Source organism: Plasmodium relictum (assembly GCF_900005765.1).
Source record: "Plasmodium relictum strain SGS1 genome assembly, chromosome: 14".
NCBI lineage: Eukaryota > Apicomplexa > Aconoidasida > Haemosporida > Plasmodiidae > Plasmodium > Plasmodium relictum.
The window spans coordinates 17,343-35,983 of record NC_041692.1 but is presented as its reverse complement, the minus strand read 5'-3'; the positions used below and the strand labels follow the sequence as shown (position 1 = coordinate 35,983).

General features: G+C 17.5%; 7 protein-coding genes across 7 annotated transcripts; 2 read left to right on the top strand and 5 right to left on the bottom strand.

Moving 5' to 3' along the window:
- Positions 1 to 382: 382 nt before the first annotated feature.
- PRELSG_1401000 (conserved Plasmodium protein, unknown function) lies at positions 383 to 1,333 on the bottom strand (the record flags this gene model as incomplete). Its single annotated transcript, XM_028679050.1, has 1 exon — positions 383 to 1,333. The coding sequence occupies one exon, from the start codon at positions 1,331 to 1,333 to the stop codon at positions 383 to 385; it is 951 nt and encodes a 316-aa protein (XP_028534802.1).
- A 798-nt stretch (positions 1,334 to 2,131) lies between these two features.
- PRELSG_1400900 (SNARE protein, putative) lies at positions 2,132 to 3,170 on the top strand (the record flags this gene model as incomplete). Its single annotated transcript, XM_028679049.1, has 5 exons — positions 2,132 to 2,162; positions 2,249 to 2,363; positions 2,456 to 2,563; positions 2,672 to 2,756; positions 2,883 to 3,170. The coding sequence occupies 5 exons, from the start codon at positions 2,132 to 2,134 to the stop codon at positions 3,168 to 3,170; spliced, it is 627 nt and encodes a 208-aa protein (XP_028534801.1).
- A 749-nt stretch (positions 3,171 to 3,919) lies between these two features.
- Positions 3,920 to 4,855, bottom strand: PRELSG_1400800 (methyltransferase-like protein, putative; the record flags this gene model as incomplete). Its single annotated transcript, XM_028679048.1, has 2 exons — positions 3,920 to 4,427; positions 4,686 to 4,855. The coding sequence occupies 2 exons, from the start codon at positions 4,853 to 4,855 to the stop codon at positions 3,920 to 3,922; spliced, it is 678 nt and encodes a 225-aa protein (XP_028534800.1).
- A 220-nt stretch (positions 4,856 to 5,075) lies between these two features.
- On the bottom strand, positions 5,076 to 5,782 carry PRELSG_1400700 (conserved Plasmodium protein, unknown function; the record flags this gene model as incomplete). Its single annotated transcript, XM_028679047.1, has 3 exons — positions 5,076 to 5,258; positions 5,409 to 5,517; positions 5,724 to 5,782. 3 exons carry the CDS (start codon positions 5,780 to 5,782, stop codon positions 5,076 to 5,078), a joined length of 351 nt encoding a protein of 116 aa, XP_028534799.1.
- A 717-nt stretch (positions 5,783 to 6,499) lies between these two features.
- PRELSG_1400600 (conserved Plasmodium protein, unknown function) lies at positions 6,500 to 9,109 on the bottom strand (the record flags this gene model as incomplete). Its single annotated transcript, XM_028679046.1, has 1 exon — positions 6,500 to 9,109. The coding sequence occupies one exon, from the start codon at positions 9,107 to 9,109 to the stop codon at positions 6,500 to 6,502; it is 2,610 nt and encodes an 869-aa protein (XP_028534798.1).
- Positions 9,110 to 11,902: 2,793 nt separating this feature from the next.
- Positions 11,903 to 12,720, top strand: PRELSG_1400500 (40S ribosomal protein S7, putative; the record flags this gene model as incomplete). The annotated part of the gene is made up of 2 exons (XM_028679044.1): positions 11,903 to 12,321; positions 12,555 to 12,720. 2 exons carry the CDS (start codon positions 11,903 to 11,905, stop codon positions 12,718 to 12,720), a joined length of 585 nt encoding a protein of 194 aa, XP_028534797.1.
- Positions 12,721 to 13,394: 674 nt separating this feature from the next.
- On the bottom strand, positions 13,395 to 18,110 carry PRELSG_1400400 (DEAD/DEAH box ATP-dependent RNA helicase, putative; the record flags this gene model as incomplete). Its single annotated transcript, XM_028679043.1, has 3 exons — positions 13,395 to 13,521; positions 13,708 to 14,133; positions 14,224 to 18,110. The coding sequence occupies 3 exons, from the start codon at positions 18,108 to 18,110 to the stop codon at positions 13,395 to 13,397; spliced, it is 4,440 nt and encodes a 1,479-aa protein (XP_028534796.1).
- Between the last annotated feature and the right edge of the window lie 531 nt (positions 18,111 to 18,641).

Below are 18,641 nucleotides of genomic sequence, written 5' to 3'. Positions count from 1 at the left end.
ATTAGAAATCTTAGACAAATTTAACAAAAAAAGAAAAAGAAATTTGTCTTATCTTCTTTTTTAGCAAAAATTAAAATGTGTTTTAATTTTATTCACAATAAAAATAAATATGAATTAATATAAAGATAATCTAAATTTTACTTAATGTACATACATTCACAAAACAAAATTAGTAAATATAAAATATTTATATTTTTTTAAATAAGATGAATGAAATAATATTTTGTGATTAACGTTAATTAATTTTAACAAAAAATTAATTGTTAATAAAAAAAAAAAAAAAATATAGCAAAATAATTTATCTGTTTTGGTATAATAATTAATAATGAAAAATAAAATATTATTTCAAAAAATTTTAAATAATTATTTAGATTTTAAAAAATTAGTTTAATTCAAAATAACTAAGGAGACTGTTATATTCTTGAATAAAAATTTTTTTTTTTTCTTCATATTCATATGGAGTTAAAAAATTTTCTAAGTTATTGTTTTTATTTTTTAAAATAATTATCCATCCCTCTTCTTGTGTATTCAAAAATAAATTATGAGGATTTGAAATAAGATTTTCATTTATATCAAATTGAAACCCTTTTATTTTACTTTTAACTTTATATATATTATTGTTGTAAAAAATTTGTAAAATAGTCATTTGCTCACTGATAAATATTGTTTTTCTTTTTCTTTTTCCTGACGTATCAGCTTTCACTAATCTTTCATCATATTCTATTTTTACATTTTCTTTAATTAATTTTTTTAAATCTTTGCAATTAAACTTTTTTAAATCATTCAATATATCAAAAAGAATTTTGCTATATTTGCTTAAAGATAAGACAAATAAATCATTTAATTGTTTAGATATGTGAAAATCACATGTTACATCAATTAAATACATATTTTTACTAAATATATCATCATAAAAAGAATAATACTTATGAAGCAAATGAAGCTTTTTTTCTTTTAAAATATTTTCGCTACTATTCCATTTTAATAATGTGCTTAATTTTTCAATTATTTTTTCATCTGTTATTTTATCATTTGATGAAATTAACTTTTCTAATAAGTTATTTTCTTTTTTCTCTTTGTTAATTTTTTTATTTATTATCTTAGAATTATTAAAAAGTATTCCAAATGATTGATCTTCTTCAATGCCATTATTTAAATCAATTATGATTTCATCTCTAAAATTTATTTTGCTTAAAGAAAACAAGTTTGAATTTAATTCTGTTTGTTTAATTAGAAAATAATATTTACTTAATTCTTCTCCGTTAATATCTTCTAATACATGGTTTATAATATTTTTATATATTTCTTCTGATTTACTATTAAAAGTGCACATTTTTTATCTGTTCCTCTTTGTAATTATTTAATAAATGAGAAGTAAGGCAACTATGAATTAAAATTTCTTCACACATTTAGAAAAAAAAAAGTATATAAAAATAAAAATCTATAAATAAGAACAAAATAAACACAAATAAATCATTTATATAAATATATATTTATTTTATTTAGTTACACTTCTATATCTTATTTTTTTTTCCTAAATTTTATCTCTAAAAAAAAAAAAAAAATCCCTTTCTTTATTCTATCTTTTTATTTTATATTTTAAAAAAAAATTATATTTTTCTATATTTGCTTTTTTAATTATCTTTTACATAAATTTATCAATTTTTATTATTCCATTCTTATAACTTTTATATTTACTGTACAAAATTTTTCTTTTAATTATTTATATAGTTCATTCAAATTATTACAAATAAAATTTGTCAATTCGAAATTTTTTTTTTTTTTTTATCATTTTATTTTAATTAAAATTTTTTTTAGAAGCATCCCACTTTTTTTTATTTCTTTCCTATTAAAGAATTCCCTTTTTATTTTTTTTTTTCCTTTTGCTTATTTGGTTTTATTAATTTCTTTTTAATATTTTTTTATAATAATATACTTTTTTATATAAATATTTATAAAAAGATAAAAACTTTAAATAATTTTATAATGTTTACATACAATAAAATAACACAGTAAAAGTACTGATAAAATTTAAAAAACAGAACATATGAAAAGAAAGTAAAAATTTACTAATATCGAATCAAAGAAAAGAAAAAAAAAATAAATAAAATTCTTTTATTACAAAAAAAAAATGTCTATAATATATGGTTTAGTAGCAAGAGGTAAAAAAAATTATCGACAAATTTATATAAATTTATAATATTAAGATATTTTTAATACAACATATATATATATATTTTTTTAAAAGACAAAACTGTTTTGGCTGAATACACAGAATTTGGTGGCAATTTTTCAAATATTACTAGATTACTTCTTGAAATTATACCTTCTCATTCATCAAGAAAGTCATATATATATGATGAGTAATCAAGAAAAAAAAAAAATTCTTGTTTTAAAAGGATAATAAAAATAAACATACATATTTTTATAATATTTAATTATATTTTATTTTTAGTTATGTTTTTCACCAACTTATGAAAAATGGAATAACATTTATGACTATGACAGATAAAGAATTGGGTTTTTTAACACCTTACGCTTTTCTAGAAGAAATATCAAAAATGTAAAATATTAGTTCTATTTAAAATAATAATTAATATATGATAATTATCTAATTATTTTAATATTTCATTTACATATATATTTTTATTTTTTTTTTCAACTTTTATAGATTTTTTAAAAAGTTTAAAAATACGTCTGATTTAATTACTTTGTCATTAGATGAGCAATTTAAACCTGTATTAAAAGAAAATATGGTAATAACAGAGTATAAAATAATAGCTTTTATTTTGATAATGATAAAAAAAAAAACGAAAAATCAAATTTTCCTATAATATAAATTGTTTATTATATTTAATTTATTTATTATTTTTATTTTTTAGAGAATATTTAATGAATATGAATCTAATGATGTTCATAATATAAAAAACCAAATTAACAATATACAAAATATTATAATTGAAAATATTGAAAAAATATTAGAAAGAAGAGAAAAAATTGATATACTAGTTAATAAAAGCGAAAAATTAAATCAGGAAAATATAAGTTTTAGGAGGCAAGCTATGAGCCTAAATTTTTATATGTGGTTAGAAAACAACAAATTATGTATTTACTTAATTTCAAGTATAGCAATATTTATTTTTTTTATATGGTCATTTTATAATGTATAAAAAAAAAAAAAGAGATAAATAAGCTTAAAAAATAATGGAAAATATTATACGAAAATCTTAGTTAATATATATTTATTAATCTTGTTTTCTTTATATGTTTTGAATATACTTTTTTAAAAAAAAATTATTTTATTTTTTTTTTTTTTAAATATCTTAAAGAAACAATGTTATTTCTTTTTATTTATTATTTTTTTTTTTTTTTACTTTTCTTTGTAATAATCACTATTAAGTTGTTCTGATATGTTTACAACATTTTATTTTTATATGTGTAGTTATCATTTATTTATTTATGTGTTTATTTTATTTATTTATTTAATTATTTGTTATTTGTTTATTTACATGTTTCTTTTATCCCTTATATTTTTTTCTTTATTTTTTTTCATTAGTTTTTCATCAAATGTGTATTCATAATTTATATAGAATCGTATTTTTTTTGTTTATTTATTACATTTTTTTTTCAAAAAAATAAAAATTTTCATTTATATTAATGAAAAAATTTTATAAAAATATGCATATATACATTTTTCTTTTTTTTTTTAAATAATTTTTCCACATTTTAATTTTATAAAACAAATTCAGATTTTCAAATTAAATATTAAGAAAAATTGTTTCTAATAATTACTTATAATGCTACATATTTTGTATAAATAAAGAAGTATTTAAAAAAAAGTTATATGCATTACAGTTTTTTTTTTAGTCTATTTTATTATAATAATATAAACAAAGAAATACTTTATAATTTAAAATTTTTAGGGAATAAGTTTTTTTCTAAGTTTGTAAATAAAAATTGTTTCATTTAATGTTTTTTTTTTTTTTAATTCAATACAATTAAACTTTTTTTTTATATTAACGCTATTCATAATTTCGTGTGGTAAATTCTGTTTTTCTAATAATAAGTATATAACTCCGTTAATACTAACATAATCATATACGTTTAATAAAAACTTCATAATAACCTCTCTTCCTAGCTTACCTCCTGCATACGAAGCAACGATGTCTGTTTTGTTAATTTCATCTTCTCCTGTTGGAACATAAGGTGGGTTAAATATAACTAAATCAAATTGATTACACTTTCTTAGATTGCTAAATAAATTGTTATTAAGTATTTCTACATTTGAAATTTTATTAATATTAGTTAAATTTCTTATACAATTACAAGCCGCTTCATTTATATCAATACAATAAAGAAGTTCAATTTTTTTGTTTTTTTTTAATAGCATCTCATACAAGGATAAAATCAAATAACCACTTCCTGTTCTAAAAAAAATTAATAATAAAGTTTAAAAAATAATGAAATATTTTCAATATTATACTTTTAATTTTTTATATTTTTCTATCATTAAAACAAAAGCATAATATGTTTCTTTATGTGAATATTACATATATTTATGTACACACTTTTTTTTTTTTTTTTTGTAATTAAAATATATATTTTATTTATATATTTGTTTTTTTTTTTTTTTTATTTTATTTTATATATTTATATTTTTTAATGATATATCATTTCATAATTACCCCATTTCTAAAGCAATGTTTACATTTGATGAAATATTTTCTACTTCATTTTCTAATACCTCAATGAAAGTGAAAGTATCGCTACTTGGTAAATACACGTTGTTTTTAATTTCCTCATTTTTATAAATAAAATCAAAATTAATTTTTTTAATTTTATAAGATGCTGACATTTTTTCTTCAAAATTTTTATGGTAAAATAATAATTAAATTCATATATTTAGTTTTTAAAAAAATGTTTTTTTTTTTTTTATATAGTATTAATTTTTTTTTTTCTTCTCTCTTATTTTAAAAATATAAAAAAAAATAATATATTTTAATGATAAAACTTTTAAAAAGGAGAGAAAAAAAACAGAGGTAGGGAAGAAATATTTTAATATAAAAAAAAAAATATTATAATTCACTCGGCCCTAAAATATTTTCAGGACCAGAGTTTTTAAAATTATATGATGGTAATTTTTGCAAAAGAGTTTTATGAACTTCGTCTTCTAGCATTCTTTCATACAACCATGTAAATCTATCAGATAAAATTTCTTGTTTATTTAATTTTTCATAACTTAGTGTCCAGTAAATAGTCTATAATAAAAAAATTTAGAAAAATAAAATTCAAATAGATAAATTTTCAATTTTTTTTTTTAATATAAATATATTTTTATATATTTTCTTTATTAAAAATAAATTATATATTTATATACAAATTTTAATATAAAAAGAAAAAAAAATTACTTTTAAAGCTGAAAACCAATAAGGAGCTGTTAAGAGACCAATAAAAAAAGGACCAACGTTTGCCTTTGTCCAAAAATAATCTTCGTTAAAAAATTTACGGAAACTAAAACTAAAAAAAAAAAAATATAGAAATAGTTCATAACATGTAGAAATATATAATTTTTTACAAAACATATAATTCAAATTTTTAAAGCTACATAAAAGTATTCATTATATTATATATTATTTTCATTTAGTAAATAGAATATTCATATACATATATATATGTATATTTATTAACTTATTTATGCATAAATTCACTTATATAAATAATACTTTTTATACCAAGAGCATCCGCTTAAAAAACATTTAGAAATTTTTTTTATAAATGGCATTGTAAAAGTTGTATGTATTGTACATATATATTATATATATATATAATACTATTGAAATATTAAAGAAAAACTTTAAAATGTAAAACGTAAGAATATAAATAGATTTTATAAATTTGAAATATCTTTGAAAAAATTAATCCATATATATTTCATATAAACTAAAAAATAAATATATAAAAATTTTTTTTAAAAATTATGACATACTTTTTAGATAATTTATATTTTATAATAATCTTTCATTAAAAAAAAAAAAATTTTAAAGATGAATTTTTAGGGGGAATAATTAAAAACTCGAACATGTATCTTTTTTCATTGTTTATTTTTTACTCGTGAATTTTTTAATGCACGTATGATTTAAAATTCTTAATATTAATTATTTCAATTATATATATATATTTCAATAATAAAGAAACTTTATACTGTATTAATTAAAATATGTTTATGCATTATGTTTTTAAAAATAATTGATTCTAAATTTTTTTTCAGTTATTTGAAATTAAAGAAAAGAATATTAAACTAAAAAACAATAAAAAAAATTGAAATATTTATAAAATAATGTATGCTTATTGAAAAAGAAAATATATATATATATATACAAAGTTATTTTAATAATAGAATAATATAAAGAAATATTACATATAAAATCAAAAAATAAATTAAGAAAGTAGTGATATTTTCCACCAAATAAAAAATAAAATTTAATAAATATATAAATAGTTATGCAAAAAAAAGGTTTTTTATATGCTTTATTGAAGTAAAATTTAAACTTTTAATAAGATTTTTTTTTTTATTAAACCAAAAGTTGAACAACTTTTTTAATTGTAATAATTGATCTTTGCTCATATAATTATCTTTTTTTAAATTAAGAAATCTATCAATTAGTAATGAAAAAAATTCATGATTTAAATCCAAAGCATCTAATTCATTTAAACAAATTGAGCATATGATCAATTCTTCTGCATTAAATGTTTCCAGTTTTCTAATGATTTCACGAATAATACATTTTGTAAAAGGCCTATATATTTCATTAGCTTTCATAAAAGGTAAAATATGAGAATTAACTGGATTTAAATATTCTGATTTTTCTCTTTCTCCAAAATTTAATCTAACTAAAGCAATTAATAGTAGCATAATAGTTCTTCCTCCTAATGCAGGCGTTCTAAAGAATATTGAATGCAAAAAATTTTTAAAAATTTTAGGTAATGGAATATTCACGTTTAAATGATTTTTTTCATTCACATCTTTTTTATCCTTTTCGCTTATGCTTTTTTGGTTATTAATATCTATGTATGTTTTTTCTATTTCATCTTTTTTTTTTTTATGCTTTATACTTTTAGAATTTTCATACATATGTTCATACTCTATTCTCCTTATTTCTCCTTTGTTTGATGAATCTTCACGTTTTTCAGGATTTTCTATATTTCCAAAAAAAAACTCATTTGGGAAATTATATTGTTTGACATAAAAGGATAATTCTGAATCACTTTTTTTTCTACTATTTTGATTAGATATAATAAGTTGTAGACTGTTTGTATATTTTAATAATAAAGAAGTGTCATATCTATGAGTTTTCATGTTTATAATTAGATCAATAGGTTTTCCATAAAATCTAAATAACCTAGTCATCAATTCAAACATAATAACTCTATAAGGAGGAGTACTGTTATAAATGCTTTCACTAATCTTTTCTATTATCAAATTTTCTAATTTTAAATAGATTTCATATAACTTTTCAACAGATATTAAGTTATCGTTAATATCAAAATTTGAATATATTTCATTTAAATTTGTTTTATTTGAGCTTGAATTTGAATTGTCACAGAAAAATTTTGTACTTTCTTTATTTTCTATATATATATTTTTATTATTATCTTTGCTATTTTGTCTCCCCTCTTTTTCTGTATTAAATTCATTTTTATTCATAATAATATCTTTTTTTTTTTCATAGTCATTATAGTCTCTTTGAGTATTTAAACTAAAAAAATATTCTTTTTCTTCATTTTCAATATTATGTATTTTTTCTCCATTCAAATAATTATTTTTCTCCATTAGTAATTTTTCTTCTTTTTTAAAATCTTCTTGAATAAACTTTTTGTTCTTAATAAATAAATCCTTATTCAAAGAACTTTTTTTATTTTGAGAAATATTTAAATTATCATCATTTTTAAAAGATTGAAATGTTTTATTTGTCTCATTATGTAAATTATCACTAATAAATTGATTTTGATTATTAGAAAAACTATTTTTATAATTTTTATTAGATAACATAAAACATTTTTCTGTTGGCATATTTGAATTTATATTATGATTGTTATATAGCTTTATTAAAATATATGCTTGAATGCAGTTTAGTATAGATGAAAAATCATTAAGCTCAAGATGAGATATTTTTTCTTTCATTTTTAATATTTGATTTACCAGTTGGGGTAATGGGAAAAAATAATTTAACCTAGAAAATCCATCAGCGCACCAAGATATATACTTTATATTAGTATAATTTATATTATCTCTTACAGGCTTATATAATTGATATAAAATGTTTTTATCAGGTAATATTTTAAGATTTGCTAATCCTCTTAATATTAAACCTGAAAAATCTGATCTATACAATTCATTTTTACAAATATTTTTTCGTAGTGTGTTAAAAAGAATATTTAATAAATCATTATTATTACATCCAATTCTACCAATAACATGTATAAGAAATGGTAATCTTTTTATTTCAAGTTCATTTATTCTATTTACTATAGTTTTGTAAAATGGAATTATTTGACATTGTATTTGAAAATCATAAAATAAAGCTAAGTCATCTAAAATGAGTTGAATATCTCTCATTGATATATGAGCATGCTTTTTTGATATAATTTTTGCAATTGAATATATCCATTCTCTATAAACTAAATCTTGATATTCTGTGAGTACTCTCAATAATCTATGTAGTGAAATACCATTTAAATTAGTTGAAGTGTTATATTTAAGAAAAAAATGAAATAGCAATGGTTCTATAGTTAAATATATGTTTTTATATGAATGTTTGCTTAAATAATATATTAAGTCAATAATTTCATAGCTATTAAATAAATTGGCATCTTTTTTTATATTTTTACATAATTTTTCTAATTTTTTAATGTCACTACTTTTTAGCCATTGAACATTAACTATATATTTTTGTGCTTTTCTATTTAACTTAAATGTAGGTTTAGTAAATCCTACTCTTTTAGGAATTGGTGTATTATTAAAATATTTTACATCTTTGTATTTTTTAAATAAGTTATAACTTTTTAAATATTTTGAAGGAAAATAATTTTTATATAAATAAGAATTCATTTAAATAGATATATTTATTTTTTAACAGTACTTTTCCTAAAAATGCTTCTGATTATTTTTTCTTATTATAACTGCTTTTTATATTCTCTTGTTTATAAATTAAAACTTATTTTTAATAATTGTTGTTAATATTCATAGTAACTAAAAATTAATTACAAATAATCAAAAACACACACAAAAGAGAAAAAAAAAATATATATTTATCTAGAAAAAGTTATGTATTTCATTTTATTTTATTTTTATATAATTCACATAATTTTTGCTACATTAATCTTACTAAAATTTTAAAATGATGTGATGTTATTTTAATTAGATTAAAATTTTTATGTATAAAAATGTAAACATACATGAATAAAGCTCTAAAAAAATTTAATATATATTATATATATATATGCATATATATATTTTGTAACTGGAACTTTTATAATATTCATTTAATATTTATTTTACTTTATTTTTTATATGTTTAAAGTAATGAAATAAGAATACTTGAATTTTTAGTAAATATATCTCAAATACTTTAGATTAAAAATAGGTTTAAATTTTGAAAAAAATCAATAATTGGAAAAAAAAGCAAAAAATTAATTTTACTCTTTTTTAAAATGGTAAAGCAATTTTTATTATTTTTTTTTTTTTAATACAACATTCATTTTATTTGTATAGATTTTTCTTTTTTTATATACAATAGGATAATTTTTTTCAAAAATTAGTATATATATATATATATATATATATTTTATTTTACTTTTATTTGAAAATTCAAATTTATTTTTTTGTTAAATATAAAAGAAACTATCAAAAAAATTTTGACTATACATCTTATATATTTAATTCTTCAATTAATTATATAAAAAAAATTAAAGTTGGTTATATAAACATTTATTACTTTTTTTTTTTTTATAAGACAATTTAAGTCATAAAATAACTTATTTAAATTATTTTAAAATATCATTAAAAAAAAAAAAAAAAATTTATACTTCTACAGTATATATTTTTATTATTATATTCATTCGAATTTATTTGTTTTGTTAATTCACCTTTTTACATATTTTTTTTTTTCTTTAAATTGTAAATGAAAAATATTATAATTTTATAAGATACCAACATATAATTTTAAAAAGTGTTATTATTATATTTTGTTAAATGTATCTGGAAAATAATAGGCATGTAAAAATTCACAGTAGAAAATACAATAATGTTACTGAAAAAAAAAAAAATTAAAAGGAAATCAAAAAGGATTAGAACTTAAAATTCAAATTCTATATTAAAAAAATATATATTATTAAGTATTATTTGGTTTTAGATAGAAATATTTTACTTCAATAACTACTATATATAAATTTTTAATATCTTGAAGTATTATATTTTTATGTTTTAATATTTTAAATATACATAATATTTACATGTTATTCTTTATACTTTTTGCCATTATCTTATTTTCTTTACACCAGTTTAATTCTTTAAATGAAGAGGCATTTACAGCATTTCATTGTTTTTCAAATTACTTTTATTTTCTATCCTTCTACTTGATTTATCATTTTTTATGTGTTAAACTACGGTGTATAGGAATGTAAATTTAAATATGTTAATTTACATTTTACTAAAAATTAGGTAACAAATAACTATTAAAAAAGTTATATTTAATTAATTATTTTACAAATATTCAAAATTAAACGTAAATAGCGTATTCATTTTTGTTTTATCTTTTTTATTATTTTTTTTTTTTTATGTATTTTTTCAGTTTCTATCTTTTTTCTATTTACTTTTGCTTCTTTATTCTTTTTTTTTTTTTTTTTTAAATACAAGAAAATAGAGCTTTAAGTGGTGTAGTATGTATTTAACCTTAAAATTATATTTTGAATACAAAAGAAAAAAAAATAAAATAAGCATAAAAAGTGTTAAAAATAATTACTGTTGTAGTGAAAACTTAAAAAAAGTAAATGTTAAACTATAAAAAAAAAATAGTTAAAATTCTAGTATTTTTTTTTTTTACAAAATATATACATGGGAACAACATATAAAGTCTTTTAATTCAATTTTGCATACTGCAATTGTAAAAGAATAATAAACATTATTAAAAAAAAAAAAAAAATAAAATAAAATAAAATAAAAAAGTTAATATATATAAGTATATATATATTTTTTTTTACTTATATTTTTTAATTTTTTTTTTAATATATTTTAGTATTATAAAAAAAAAAAAATAATAGTACTTCTATACCCCCTTAATTTCATCAGTATAAAAAAAGTAAGAAAAAAAAAAAAAATATACGTATATAAATATATATTTTTTTATTAAAATAGAAACATAAAAAAATATAAATGAATTCATGAGAAATATATGAATAAATTTTTAAAGAATAAGAATAATATATATAAGTTTACATTAAAAAATAAAAAGAAACTTTTATAGCAAAAGTATGTAAAAAATCAAAAAAATAAAATTAAATATTATATATACATTTAATGGAAAAAAAAAAAAATAAATAATAAAATGAAGAATAAAATATAGCTCATATATAGATTTATTTTAAAATATAAGTATTAAAATTGGATATATAACTTTGAGGAATTAATAATTTAAATATTAATATATATATATATATATATATATATATATATATATATATATATATATATATATATATATATATATATATATATATATATATATAAATTATATCTTATATATAAAAAAATATTATTTGTTTTTTTCATAATTCAGAGAAAATATAATAAAACATTTTATACTTTTATAGGATACATAAAATTTTTTAATTATAAAATAAAAAAATGGAGACTGTAGAAAAAAAAATTCTCAAAAAAAATCCTAGTGATTTAGAAAAAGAAATTGCTCAATGTTTAATTGATATAGAATTATCCAGTTCTTCAGATATAAAAAATGATGCAAAAGAAATAAGAATATTATCATGTGACTTAATAGAAGTTGAAAAATTAAAAAAAAAAACTATATTAATTTATATTCCATACAAAATATATGTTACATATGTAAGAAAAATACAAAGAAAATTAATTAATGAATTAGAAAAAAAAACAAAAAAATATGTTGTATTAGTTGCTAAAAGAACTATATTAAAAGCAAAACAAAGAACAAAAGCTTTTAAAATTATACCAAGATCTAGAACCTTAACTAGTGTTTATGATTCAGTTTTAGAAGATATTGTATCACCAAGTGAAATAATTGGAAAGAGGTAAATAAATAAATAAGTATATATATATATATATGAAATTAAAATTTTTATATAAAATTATTATAATGTTTTTATTATTAATACTTTATTTTACTTTTTAAATATAATATATATTATTTTAATCTTACTATATTTTATTTTTTTTTAGAAATACATTTTTTTGTTATTTTGCTCATATAATTATATATATATATATATGAATACCTATCCTTTATTTTTTTTTTTTTCGTTAGAATAAGTATGAGATCTGATGGAAAGAGAATATTCAAAATAATGTTAGATGCAAAAGAAAGACAAAGAGATAATATAGAAGAAAAACTTATTAGTTTCGCAGCTGTTTATAAAAAAATTACAAGAAGAGAAGCTGTATTTTCCATGCCACCATCTAATGAAAAATAAAGAATATTAATATTTTTTATTTTAATTAACTTTTAATTTTATGCTGAATCTCTATGGATTTTTAAAGTTTAATTTATTTTTATTTATATATATATATTTTTATTTTGCATTAATATTTCCAAAGATTTTTTTTTTTTTATTATTTATTTATTAATATAAGAGAAAAAATAGGGGGAAAAAAAAAAGAAAAACTTAAAAACTAAATTAATTTATTTAATACATTAAATTTTAAGATTAATTGAATCATATTTAAAGAATTTTAAAAAATTTGAAAAAAAATAAATCTATTTGTTGCTATATATTTTTCCTTTCATAAATTACAAAATTGTTTAATAAATAAAAAGAAAATTAAAACAATTTATAAAAAATAGTTGGATAAATTAAATTAAATTAAATTATTTAAGTATTATGAAAGATTAAATTAAAAAAGAAAAATATATAGAAAGACATTTGCTAAAACATTCCATAATTTATATAATTTTATTATGTTAGTAAAATTATTTTTATGAAAAAACAAATACTTAATTTTATTTATTAAAAATATAATTTTTGTACTTTCTAAAAAATTATTAAAAATTACCCATATGTGTACAACAAAATATGCATATGGATTATTCATAACAAATATTTTTAGATGAATTATTTTATTTTATTTTTTTTTTTTTAATTATTTATTAATCTAAAGGAGGCCAAGAATTCTCAATAAGATAATTATAATTAATACATTTTTTTTCAATTAAAGAAATAAATTCTTGTTTTAAAAAATTATTTTGTATTCTCCACTTATTTATTAAAGTAGATCTAAAAAAAAAAAAAAAAAATTATATATGTTAATGTATATGAGTAATAATAATATATATTACTTGTAGGATATTCTTTAATATATATATATATATATATATTATTCTTTATTAAAGTATGAATTATTAAAAATATATATATATTATGAATATTATTCATATAGAAACATAAATATAGATACTTTACCTATTAGTTATATTATTATTTTTTAACATATCTATAAATTCTTTAATATTTTGTTGTTTGCAATTAATAACATCATTAGATGAATGAGAATAATAATTTTGAAATTTTAATATTTTTGGAAATATCGATCCATCTAATATAAATAAAGCAAGGTAATTATGAAAAAGAAAATCATTTTCACTTAATTCTTTTTCTGTAATAGATAAATAATGAGTACATGGTAAATATAAAGGTTTTACATAAACACTAATTTTATCTCTTTCTTTATTATATTTCGCTGGAGGAAGTTTTTCGTATTCATTAATAAAAATGCAAACATTTGTTATTTTTCCTAAATCTGAATCGTTTATACTTAAACAGTCAAACATGGTATATGAATTTTTATTTTTCATAATGTAATTATATAAAATATACTTTGGATAAGGTCTAAAAAAAAAAAAAAAATTATATATATATATATATATTAACTTTTTGTTTTAAAAATGTCATTAAATATGATTGCATATGTAAGATTACCTGTTCTTATATATGACAGAATTTGGATTAATATATATAGGATTGTTAATATTTTGAGTAAAATAGGCTTTTTTTTTATTAAAATTTAAATTTAAATTTCTAGTATAATCATTATGTATTAAGTCATAACGGATCGCTAAATGATCAATGAACCCTTGAATGACTGCATAATGAATTATTTGTTTTGATAATGACGAAATATTTTTTTCTAAGATATCAAAATTAATGTTTGTCTTAAGTTTAAAATTAATTATTTTCATTAAATAATGTGACAATTTAAGTAATTCATCCATTTTTTTTTTATCTAACTTCATTAAAGTACAAAAATTTTCTTTTTCCTTTGAAAAATAAAAAGATGTACATATATTTAAATAAAAATCAATGTCATTTTCAAATTTTAATTTAAAATTCTCAAGAGCATCATTATTTGGATAATTATCACTATTTTCTAACGACGAACTATCCTCTTCAAAGGAACTTTCATTACATGAGTCATTTATGTCAGTTTTTTTAATTTTCTCGTCACCCTTTTTTAAAATTAAATTTACTAAGTTGTTATTGTTTTGTTTTGTTTTTTCTTTTTTTTTGTATTTCATATTAAGTTTATAATCATATGAAAAAATAGATTCCATATATAAACAAGACACTAAAAGACATGCTAAAGGAATTGAACTCTTTTGATTTATTGCTAAAGATTTTAAGCAAACATCTGATAAAATCTTTGCATATCTTGTACTTATTGGTAAAGATAAGATAAAATTTCCTACAAGTGTTATTCCACTTTTATTATGAGGATTAAACATTTTTACATGATTTTTAATATTTTTTTTTGAACACATTCTATTATCTACGCTTTTAAAAAGAAATTCAATATCTTTACATCCAAAATATATGCAATTAAGGTAAATTAATCTTTTTTTAGCTTCTTCAAATTTATATTTATCAGGTTTATTGATAAAAGGAAAATTTTCTACATTTTTTATATTAAAACTTAACAAGTATAAAATTAAAGAATCAAGTGGATAATTTAAAATTGGAAAGTCATTATGATTTTTGAAAAAATAGTTATAATAATTAGAAGAGTATAATTTATATACATGCCCTTTTTCCATTTCCATTTTCTTTTTGTTTTTTTTATTCTTTTTTAATAAATATAAAATTCTACCTGCCCTACCTTTTCTCTGAAGTGATGAACTTTTACTAATATTATCAATAATATAATAAGAATAATCATTTAATGTAGAGTATAATTTTTTTTTTTCTTTTCCACAATCAACTACATAACGAATATTTGGCAAAGTAATTGATGTTTCTGCTATGTTTGTACTTAAAATACAGATTCTCTCATCATCTTTAGGGTCATTAAATAAAGCCATTTGTTCATTCATAGGCAGATTAGCATAAAGCTTATAAATTTTTAGAATTCCTGATCCATCACTACCTTTCCAAATACTTGAATATTTTTTTATATTTTCATCTATTTTTTTTTTTTTTTTTTTTTGTACATTATTGTCTCCTGTGCTTTCAACATCTTTACTTAACTCTTCCTCACTTTCATTATATTCTTTTGTCTTCTCTTCGCTTTCATTAACTATATTTAAGTCTTTCTTACTTTCACTATCTTCAATTTTCTCTTTTTCAATTTCACTATTTAACCGTTCTTTTATTTCATTACAAACTTTCTTAATTTCATTTTCTTTGAAACGATGAATATTATTTTCATTATTCGTAGTTTCTAAATTATTTTTCTCTTTGTTAGTATGAGTTTCGACAATATAGTTATTCTTTTGATTAACTGCTTTTATTTCCTTTGTATTTTCATTAGTATCATTTTTTTCAGAATCTTCTAATATATGTGAACTTAAATTTAATGAATTTTTTTCTGAAACTTTTATGCTATTATTAGCATTTGTCTCAACTAAATTTAATAAATGACTATTGCAAATACTTTCATCATCAGATACATCATATATTATTTTTTTTTCTTTGTCTTCATCATTATTGCTAAAAAAAAAACTTATTTTATCATTCATGTTTTTTTCTTCTTCACTTAAATCAAATGAACACAAATTTTCATCTTCAATTTTTTTTTCTTCCTTAAATTCCCGAGAAGAAATATTCTCAGTACTTTTGCATAAATTTAAATTACTCAATGAATTATATAAATGATATATTTCATCTTGACTAGTCAAAAAAACCAATATACTACCAGGAGGTAATTTCTTATGAATTTGTATAATCTTTTTCTTAGCCTCTTCAACATAATTTTTGGGTGTATATGAGAGAAAATGATCAACAACTGGAACTTTTTCTGTAGGAATATTGATTGTTGTATAATTTTCAAAAATTTTATTTTCAAAAAAATTTTGATCGTCAATAGTTGCAGACATTATAATAACTTTAATTGGGATAACATCTGATAAGTTCTTAAAATAATTATTTTTTCTAATTTTGCATATTATAGACAACAAACCTAAAATTAAATCCATGTTTATACTTCTTTCATGTGCTTCATCTAAAATTATAGAACTATATTTCGATAAAATAAAATCATTCATTATTTCTTTTAATAAAATTCCTTCAGTCATAACTTTAATTTTGCTGTTTTTTAGAAAATTGGATTTTTCATATCTAATTTGATAACCAACTACATTTTCATTTAACTCTTCATTTAATCTATGTGAAATACTTTTAACTGCAATTTTTCTTGGTTCTGTAATTCCTATTAAATAATTATTTGAAGAAAATCCATGTTCATATAAAAATTGTGGGACTTGAGTTGATTTCCCGCATCCTGTATCTCCATTTATAAAAACAACATCATAATTTAAAATAGCTTCAATAATTTCTTGTTCATAACTTAAAACAGGTAAGGATAATCTTACTTTTTCTATTTCTTCCGTTCTATTTATATTTACTCTATTATAAATTATTTTCCTCTTTTCATCATTGATCTTTATTTCTTCCTTTTTATTTTCTTTATTGATTTCATTTTCTTTTATATTATGCATAATACTATTCTCTTTAATAATTTCATCATGAACTAAATTTACTTTTTTATTGCAATTTATCCTATTCTCTTCATCACAATTTGGTACAATATCTTCATGATGGCTCTGATCATTTTTAATGTGATAATCAATTGTTTTACCTACTTTCATTTTCTTTTTTTTCTCCTTAGTAAGTTTTTCTCCTTCATTTTTTCTATTTTCTAAAAATCTTTTCTTTTTTTTCTCTAATTTATATTTCAATATTTTCAGATTATGTGGTAGTTCCATATTATTTTTTTCGTAAACTTTAAAAAGTTTCTCTAGATTTTCTACATTTTGAGTTTTTATGTTAAAAGGAATCATTAAATTACGTTCACTAGTACTCAATTTATATTGTTCTATTTTTTTAAATAATTTCTTTTTTTCTAATTCTTTATCTTGTTTTAATTTATTTTTTAATTTTTTTATTAATTTCTTAGATAAATTTTCTATAGGAGAAACTTTTTTTGAATTCTTTTTTATTGCCCTTTTAAGATCTTCTTCTTCATTTTCTCCAGGAACATTTATATTGCTACATAATTCTTTTATCTGAATTTTTTTTTTTTTTTTCTTATTAATTAACTTACTTTCATTATTTTTTAGTATGACTTTTGCTTCATGATTTCCATTTAATGAGTTGTTAATTAAATTGCTATGTATATCCTTTAAAGATCCTAAATTATTTTTTTGAATTAATTTTTTAACTTTTTTTAGTTGTTTTTCCTTTTTTTTCCTAATTCTTTCTTCATATTGTAATTTTTTCTTTTCTTTATTCGATAACTTTTTTTTTTCTGAAGACTCAGTATTATCTTTGAAATTATCAATTGCTAAATGATTTAAGTTTTTATTTTTTTTCATTTTTTCATTTTTTCATTTTAAAAAAAAAAAAGTTTTTTGGAGAGATTTTAATTATATGATATTTTTAAAAATGTGAATAAAACTTGTTCATTAGTCAATTCGTTAAATATAAACAAGGAAAAAGTCAAAAAATAAATAAATTCATATGAAGATTAAGTGTTGATTAAAAACAATAACATATGTCGCATTAAAAAAATAAAATAAAATAAATTACAGAAATATAATTTATTATATTCCAATTTTTTTTTTATTTTTTTTTATTTTTTTTTATTTTTAACTTATTCTAATTTAAATTCTTTCACTTTTTTTTTTTTTTCCTAATATATATATATATATATATAAAAGTAAAAATGATTTTATAAAAGTGTTTTAGAGAAAAAATGATGCATCAAACTTTTTTATTTTAAAATTTATAAATTATTATTTATAAATTGATATGTTTGAAATGATAGAATAAATAAATGAAGAAAACAAATAATTATATGCAGTTTTTGTGAAATTATACATAATTCATTATACATAGTCTTAATT